Below are 9020 nucleotides of genomic sequence, written 5' to 3' on the forward strand. Positions count from 1 at the left end.
GCTGAAGCCAGCCGAGGAGGAGGTGTGTTACTGCTGCTGCTGCTGCTCTGCGGGCTCGTTTCCTCTCAACAAAATAACAGAAACTAACGACAGAAAATCCCGACCGACGCTGGTTTAAATCACGATGTCTGAAGGCGACAACAAAAGCGCAAATATGCTCGTAAGTATTAACCGCGAATTTAAAGGGCGGAGATCGTAGCAGCCGTTAGATCCTCAGTTAGCCTGTTAGCTCCTAAGTTAGCCACCTAGCTTCTTTAATACGCCGTCACCAGGACTACCATGAAGCTAGCTTCACATTGGTAGTTTAAGGGGGAACCATGATGTTTATAATGTGATATTTAAACAGCTAATAATCTTTTTTTCACCATTTATACACATTGAAAAGGCTGATGTTGTTTAAACCCACATTTAGATTAAATAAACCTTTTGTTTTATATATAACGGGGAGTTGATTTCACTGTTACCTTCCCTTAAAACTGGAAAACGTTCATTTATACAATCAGTATCTATGTTTTGACTAATCTGTAGAGCCTTCTTATTAATGTAGTGCAGATATGACAGGTTTAAATGTAGTGATCTTAATAAAAACTGGTGTAATTTAACGTGGGCGTGGAGAAAGCGTTTTCCAATTTTCACACATAGTAAAGATTTCGCTCATATGTAAATATTTAAACCACGTTAAAGATAGTCTAACACCTTCCTCTTCATTTTAAGTGGCTCAGAAACGGAGACCTAACCTTTTTTAAATAGCTTCTTTTTTGCGTTTCCCCTTAATGACGAATCAGAGGCCAACTTCCCTGTAACCTTGGTAGCAGGGTGCTAACGCCTGTCAGCTGTCGTACCTGAGCTTTAAAAACCCAGAAATCGACATATAAATACATTTTCCTCTCTACTAAACATGCTGCTGGTATATTAAAACTATGATTTAAAGCCTGTCTTAATGTGTCTTGCATGGAGGCGCATGCAGTGAGGACGTATATGCTGAATAATGCAGATATCGCTGCTTATCGCTGAAGGCACACACCCAAGAACAAGACATGAGACTTTCAGCTTGTCGTTTACTCCTTATTTCAGCGAGCATTGCATCACACTGAACATAAAGCAGCAGGTTTTTTTAACCTATAAATGTCTGAGCCGACTAAAGCACGCACAGGTCGATATCTGGCAGGAAAAACCTGTTGTCAGGGTCGGGTTTTTTGTGTAATAGATTAAGATCATGCAAGTGTGCACCAACCGGCTCATGTAATGTGCCAAGTCATGTTTGGAATAAGGGCAGCGATTCACTATCAATGAATCTGACCTTTTATGATTAATCCTTACACACTATCCTGTTTGGGTCACATTTGACAGCTGTAGAAACACCACACACGTCTTTATTTTACCCTGAAATTTGATGAGCTTTCCTAAAATGCACAAAAATGTTTTACTGTTGTAAAGGTGCTACAAATGTTTGTCTATTGAGGCTGTTCTGGGTCAAATGATCTTAGCTATGTCCATGTGTCTTAGTGAAATGAATAGTTAATAGTTTTAATAAGATAGTAGTTATGAGGATTTCTTTTATGATGTAGCAGTGAAGACTGATGGCTCTAATGGTTATACAATAAACCCCACAGCTCCATAAAATAACATTTCCATTATTATGTCTCTTATATTTTCATGTCTGAGGTAAAATAGGACATGATATTGTGTGTTAGGAGATGTTTAGTGGTGTAAAAGCTAAAAAATACACTCTCTCTGCTCTCTGAAACATGAATTGAGGTTTAATCACATTTATTGATCAGTCAGATTATTGACTATTGATGCTTTCTAAACACATCTGTGCTTCAGCATTTAGTATAGACACTTTTTATGAGGGGAACATACTGAGCGGGTAGAATATGAACAGTATGTGAGGGTTAATTGACTAATTGTTTGGTCAAAACTTAAAGAGAAGAGGCGTCAAATCCTTTTTCTTCTTTTTTTTAACTACATCTCACTCAGTAATTCTGCTTCAACTGAAATATCTTTTAGAAGTTTGGCTCTTTATCACATTTATTATAAACACAATCAGAATCAGTCAGCAGCTGCTTCAAGTCACTGTTCAGAAAAAGTGAGCCCCCCCTTCCCCCTCCAGCTCCGCCCCTGTACTAAAATCCCCTATTATTTTGAAGGTGATTTTTATTTTTTTTATACGTGTGGAGTTAATGAGGATTTATCTAAAATGGATACAGCAGTAATTTCCCCTTCACCCAAGTGCTCAGGCAGCATGTCCCAGGAGGAGGTTCGTCCTTGATTTCACTGTCGTTTGTCATGTGTGAAGCAGAAAGCCCACCGCCACATGAATCTGATGTTGTATGAAGGTTTTAACATGTTTGTAATATCTGTGTGTGTGTGTGATCTCTGGTGTTCAGGCTCAGGAAACGGCCCAGCTGGAGGAGCAGCTGCAGGGCTGGGGTGAGGTGATCCTGGCCGGAGACCGCGTCCTGCGCTGGGAGAAGCCGTGGTTCCCCGGAGCCCTGTTGGCCGCCACCACCCTCATCTTCCTGTGAGTCTTTGTTTTTTTTTCCCCAGCTTGGTGCTGAGTCACAGATGCCCTCACTCACAGCTGGTCACATACCTGGCATAGAACACATTTCCTGCAATCTATAACAAGGCAAAGACAAGAAGACACTCTACACTGGGTTAAAAATGATTCACAGGTTGGAGGGAGTTGTTTTTTAAAGGCTCAGATTTGAGGTTTCGCTGAGCAGAAAGTCTGGAGAAAGAAACAATGTAGATTAAACCGGATTAGATTTAGTTTAAGGAGCTTAGGTTGCAACATTGTTCAGTTTGCAGGAGTATTTCTTGAATCATCCAACAGTAACATAAAGACTCCTGATGGGTTACTCAATGTCTTTCTGCTAACACGCCACATTCCTCTTTTACAGTCAGTAATATACACACACACTCCTCTTTATCTCCAGTCCACTGACACACTGTCTTTTATGTTACATCACCAGTTTTCTCTCAGTGAATGACTCTTTCTCTGACTCCATGCATGAATAATTAAAAATGTGTGAGCGCTTTCCAATGAATCAGTGTTTCTAAGCGTGTCCTCTCTGTTCTCTCTCAGGATGGTTTATTACTTGGACCCATCAGTGTTGACCGGACTCTCCTGCACTGTCATGCTGCTCTGCCTGGCTGACTACCTGGTGCCCACCCTCGCACCCAGAGTCTTCGGCTCCAATAAGTGGTGAGACTTTAAAGTGCCATTTAAGAACACAACTAGAACCAAGTGTTTTGAAATTAGCTTTGTTAGCCGTTAGCCTGGGGTTGCTAGGTAACACTAAATTAAGTTCCCCTAATTGGCTTTTATAGCAGTGGACAAACAAAAGCTGCAACTATAACGTAATTAACATTGTGTCTATATAGCCACTTATAATATAATATAATATAATATAATACATGGACATTACCTTGATCAATATTAGCAGCTATTCATGTCACATGAGCTGAGTGAGTAGTGTGTTGGTCCTGAGTGGAGATGAAGAAGAATTAAAGGTAAATAACTGTGTAGCGCTCACACTATATCATCTATCCTGATGATTTCTGAGACAACATATCGTCCAATAAAAGTAGTTATGGTGGCAGGTCTGCTGATTGCTAACCAATTGTATTTACAGCCGAGTTTGACTATTCTGGAGAGTTTGACCTGGTTTTTGACAGTCGGGTATTCAAACCAGGACACAGTGATGAATGTAAGAACAGCGTCTGAGAGAGGAGCGATGCACTCAAACTCCTCTGCTCTGCTGCTGCTGCTGCTCGTCTTCCTCATTCAATAGTTTAGTCTGTGGTTGGTGCAGAGTAGTTTAACTTCCCTTGTTTTTGTCCTAAACCCAAATAACACCAGATTATTGTCTGATTTTTGACAATGAAAAGCGTCAAATCATCACATTTAAGAAGCTGAAACCATCATATTCTGCAGTTTTGCTCAGATGACTAAAAACAACTAGATTATTAATCATAGCGCTGATTTTTTTCAATTGATTAATCAGCTGATCGTTGCAGCTCTAAAAATCAGTTGTAGATTTTCACTCCTCGACTAAAGACACATTTCAGTATTGCTGTGGGGGGGAAGGGGGAGATGAAGAGTCCTCTCCTCATTACATAAGTGTCTTTTAGCCGTTCCTAATATGACAGACTGCAGCGTCGTGTGAAACTGCAGCTATACTGTGTCACTGTGGAGCTTTGACATTACACCTTGCTCACCGGTCGGACCGCCGCCCTGCGTCGTGCATTTGAAGATGAGAACCAGACACCCGGGGACAGGATAGAGTAACAGGCTGCCGTTGGCACAGTGCGATTGACGTCTGTCCTCCCAGCAGAAGCCTTCAGCCTCTTTTAATATATTTATATATTTATATATTTAACCTTGCATCAGCCCGACCTGCAGCCTTTAGCTCTGCTGCACATTCCTCTCTCTGTTTATTTAGATCAATACACACACTGCACTTTGCATTCAGCCGGGTCCTCCATGGGTTAAAGCTGCAGCCGCACAGGGTGAAGTTATGGAGGGAAGGGGGGGGGGGGGGGTTGTGTGTGTGTGTGTGTGTGTGTGTGAGAACTCACTGCAGCGTTTTTTTTAAAGGCAGTTTTATATCTGTAGGCTGAGGACAGGAAGGAAAGTGTCGCTATTGATCTTTTTTTATGATCTGATTAGTTCTTTTTTTGAAGGTGATACCCGCGTTGCTGCTGCAGACACGTGCACACACACACACACACACACACACACACACACACACACACACACCAGCTGCTTAAACGGAGCTACGAGTCTGCTCACGGGTCCACGTTTGGCTCCCAGACAACAAGGACCGAAATAGTGAACGATGGCTAAGCAGAAAGCGGAGGCCAGTGCTCCCAGCTGCCCCCCCCCCCCTCCCCCCCTCTCCCCCCCCCCTCTCTCTGAGTGAGACCTGATCGGTGGTTATTGGGGCCATCACAGGTGGTTCATTAGAGGTCACTGATATACAGAACGTTGGCTTCTCGTTGTCAGGATGAAGGATTCATTCTTTTTAAAATAGTAAACTACGGCTGAGTGATGAGGACAACATGACCTCGCTGCTCCTCAACCAAATATACCTCTATCAATTATTGTATTATTGTAGGATTACTTCTCTTTCTCACAAATGATCATCAGTAAATGTGGATGTAATGAACAAGTTAGTGAAAGATAAATAATAACCTGCTAAGTTCAGAACATGACTCAACCTTTTAAAACCAGGGAAAGACAACTCATGTACCTTTTTATATTATAATAGCTAATATCTAGGATGATATTTAGTTCTAGATCACAGCATTGAAACATTGTCCAGCCACAGTGAAAACTATATGAAAAAACAATCACATAAAAGAAAAGATTAAACCCTCCTGTGTTGTCCTCGAGTCAAGGAAGGAAGGGAGGAAGAAGGAAGTATAGATGGAAGAAGGGAGGAAGAAGAATGGAAGGGAGGAAGAAGGAAGGAGGAAGGAAGAATGGAAGGGAGGAAGAAGAATGGAAGGAAGAATGGAAGGGAGGGGGAAGAAAGAAGGGAGGAAGGAAGTAGGGATGGAAGGGAGGAAGGAAGGAGCGAGCAGACTGGGTCAATTTGACCTGGGAGGACGACACAAGGGTTAAAAGCAACATTTCTTCACTTAAGAGGAGAAGCTTGTGAATCTTTGCCACGCTTGCTTAAAATGAATCAAATCTATCAGCTGCTTCATTATTAAATAGTAAACTTTGCAGCTCTAATGGGGAGAGAGACAGAGTGTGTGTGTGTGTGTGTGTGTGTGTGTGTGTGTGTGAGAGAATCTTCTTTTTATTTGGTCAAGTGAATGCAGCAGCAGAAGCTCCACAGTCATCATGAAGCTGCAGATATCAGTTTATCTCTCTTTTTATCTCTTCTCTCTCTTTCTGGTAGAAAAGAGAAACTAACACACACGATGAAAAGCTCAAAGTGACAAACCACACTCAGCTTATCTGCTTCCGCTCAATGACAACATGTTTCACTACTACAACAGTAGCAGCAGCAGCAGCATCCTTCTGACTCTGTGCATCCACCCCCCACCCCCCGCCCCCCCCCCTCTCTTCCTCATCCTCATCTTCATCTGCAGGACCACCGAGCAGCAGCAGCGTTTCCATGAGATCTGTGGTAACCTGGTGAAGACTCAGCGTCGCGTCGTCGGCTGGTGGAAGCGTCTCTGCGCACTCAAGGAAGAGAAGCCCAAGATGGTAAAAAAGAAATAACCCCTGCTCAACTACACACACACACACACACACACACACAGAGACATGGAGAGTTCAGAACTGCAGTAATACAGTAAATGGAAGGCCTCTCTCTCTCTCTGTCTCTCTCTCTGTGTCTCTCTCTCTGTCTCTCTCTCTCTGTCTCTCTCTCTCTGTCTCTCTCTCTGTCTCTCTCTCTGTCTCTCTCTCTCTGTCTCTCTCTCTCTGTCTCTCTCTCTCTGTCTCTGTCTCTGTCTCTCTCTCTCTCTCTCTCTCCTCTCTCTCTCTCTCTCTCTCTCTCTCTCTCCCTCTCTCTGCCTCTCTGATTAAAAAAATCCTCAGCTGATTTGGATTTCGCTGCTCCACTTAGCAGCAGACCTCAAACTGGGTTACAGGCTTGAGTTATAACCGGGTTCCTTCTCTCTGCGTGCCTTTTTCACACTGTTGGACACACACACACACACACACACAACACACACACACACACACACACACACACACACACACACACACACACACACACACACACACACACACACGGATCATATCAGCGAGTCAATGACAGCTTTATTGCTTCCCTTTTCAAACTGAGTGGCGCTGCAGTACATGTGATGAATGACTGTTTTTATTTTTTTAACTCATTAAATGATGCTTCATTTTATTAGCAGAGCAGTTAGCATGCAGCTCAAATAGCGTGACAGAGTTGATTTCTAGAGTAGCTTTCATACAAGCAATAAAGCTCAAAGTGCTTCTCAGGTTAAAATACAACACAATGACACTGATTAAAAGCCAGATGAAATCAATATGTCGTCAGCTGTAGAGTAATCCATCATTTCAGAGCATATTAAATGAATGTAGAACATCTGCTTCCTGATGGATTTACTAACATGACTGTGTTTATAAAGTCAGCAGTAGATGATCTGAGAACTCGTGACGATGTAAACCACACAACCAAAAAAAAGCTGTGATCCTGACTGTAATGTGACCTCTCTCTTTTACTCTCCCCCTTCTCCTTCTTTCTCTCTCTCTCTATCCCTCCCCCCTTCTCCTTCTTTCTCTCTCTCTATCCCTCCCCCCTTCTCCTTCTTTCTCTCTCTCTCTATCCTCCCCCCTTCTCCTTCTTTCTCTCTCTATCCCTCCCCCCTTCTCCTTCTTTCTCTCTCTCTCTATCCCTCCCCCCCTCTCCTTCTTTCACTCTCTCTATCCCTCCCCCCTTCTCTCCTTTCTTCTTTCTCTTCTCCTTCTTTCTGTCTCTCTCCTCCTTCTGTCTCTCTTTCTCTCCTCCTTCTTTCTCTCTCTCTTTTTCTCTCTCTCTCTCTCTCTCTCTCTTCTCTCCTCTCTCTCTATCTCTCTCTCTCTCTCTCTCTCCTCTCTCTCTCTCTCTCTCTCTCTTCTATCTCTCTCTCTCTCTCTCTCTCTCTCTCTCTCTCTCTCTCTCTCTCTCTCTCTCTCTCTTCCCCCCCCCAGTACTTTGCCTCAGTGATCAGCAGCCTGTTGCAGTCGCCTGGATCGGACAGCAGGTGCACAACCTGTTCCTCACCTACCTGATCGGTGAGTGTTTAACTAACACACACTTTCAATAACCTCATTCACCTTTTTTACTCTCTGCAGGATAGACACCAACACTTGCTGCTTTTATTGTAATCTAAGTTTATTTATATATCACATTTAAATCAACCTCAGTTAACCAACGTGCTGTTACGAGCTAAAGAACACTTATCAGTCTGAAACTGTAAAAACAAATATATAGTCACACGGTAACATTCAGGATGTTGAACTAGGATTAAAGCCAAGGCACAGAGGAGAGTCTTAAGCCATGATTTAAACCTTTCTATAAGGTAGACTGTTAGCTCAGGTTTGGAGCATGATGGAGCCAGTCTGTTTTAGAACCCGGGGTGTGAAGCATGCAAAGCCCAAAAATGAAAGAAATAATTCCAGTTTTTCACACTAATGTCTTTTACTCTGAAATTTGATGACTTTTCCTTAATGTCTCCCCAAAAGTCATGGACCTCCAGGAATGTTTAACCCTCTACATCCTGTTCATATTCTCCTCATAAAACATGTTTCTACTAAATGTTGAAGCTCAGATGTGTTTAGAAAGCATCAATAGTCAATAATCTGACTGATCAATAAATGTGATTAAAGCTTGATTCATGTTCCAGAGAGCAGAGAGAGTGTATTTTTTTAGCTCCTATCACAATATCATGAAAATATAACATAGCAATAATGATTGAAATGATGAAAATGATCCTCATACCTATCTTATTAAAACTGAAACACATGTCAGTAGATGAGGCTCACAGTAAGGCACAGTAAGGGTTAAAAAGACCAAGCATGAATAATCCATAATCACTTTTCTTTACTGTAGCACTCAGTGATGTCAGCGTGTCCTTCCAGATCACATGACCTCAGTACCAGGAAGTCAGCTGATTTATTTGGCAGTGAGACCGATCAATACCTCTCACTGAGTCTGAGCTGCTCTTTATTAATTGAGACTTTAAATCAGAGGCGTCAAACTCATTTTAGTAAAGTCACATAATAACCTACAAATAATATATATATTTATATCTTTAATATAATAAACATCGATTTACTGTGTAAAATGAACACTTTCTACAATATTATGTCTTTTTTCTTTTTTTTTAAGTAAAGTTTTATTTATAAAGCACATTTAAAAACGACCTCAGTTGAACCAAAGTTGCTGCACAGTTATTAAAATACAATATAATAAATAATGTAAAAGATTGTTTTGCACAGAAGCTGCGTGACAACATGCAGAGTTTATTTTTGTTTTACA

At 41.8% G+C, this 9020-nt stretch overlaps 1 protein-coding gene across 1 annotated transcript in view; it reads left to right on the forward strand.

Moving 5' to 3' along the window:
- Nucleotides 1-9020, forward strand: part of arl6ip1 (ADP-ribosylation factor-like 6 interacting protein 1) — a 15758-nt gene continuing 6738 nt past the window's right edge. The window contains 6 exon segments of the mRNA XM_053338175.1: nucleotides 1-160; nucleotides 2391-2524; nucleotides 3092-3211; nucleotides 6112-6229; nucleotides 7691-7715; nucleotides 7718-7774. Of these exon segments, the coding sequence (XP_053194150.1) occupies nucleotides 125-160; nucleotides 2391-2524; nucleotides 3092-3211; nucleotides 6112-6229; nucleotides 7691-7715; nucleotides 7718-7774 (490 nt within the window). The 5' untranslated portion in view covers nucleotides 1-124.

This window comes from Scomber japonicus, chromosome 18 (genome assembly GCF_027409825.1).
Source record: "Scomber japonicus isolate fScoJap1 chromosome 18, fScoJap1.pri, whole genome shotgun sequence".
Taxonomy (NCBI): Eukaryota; Metazoa; Chordata; class Actinopteri; order Scombriformes; family Scombridae; genus Scomber; species Scomber japonicus.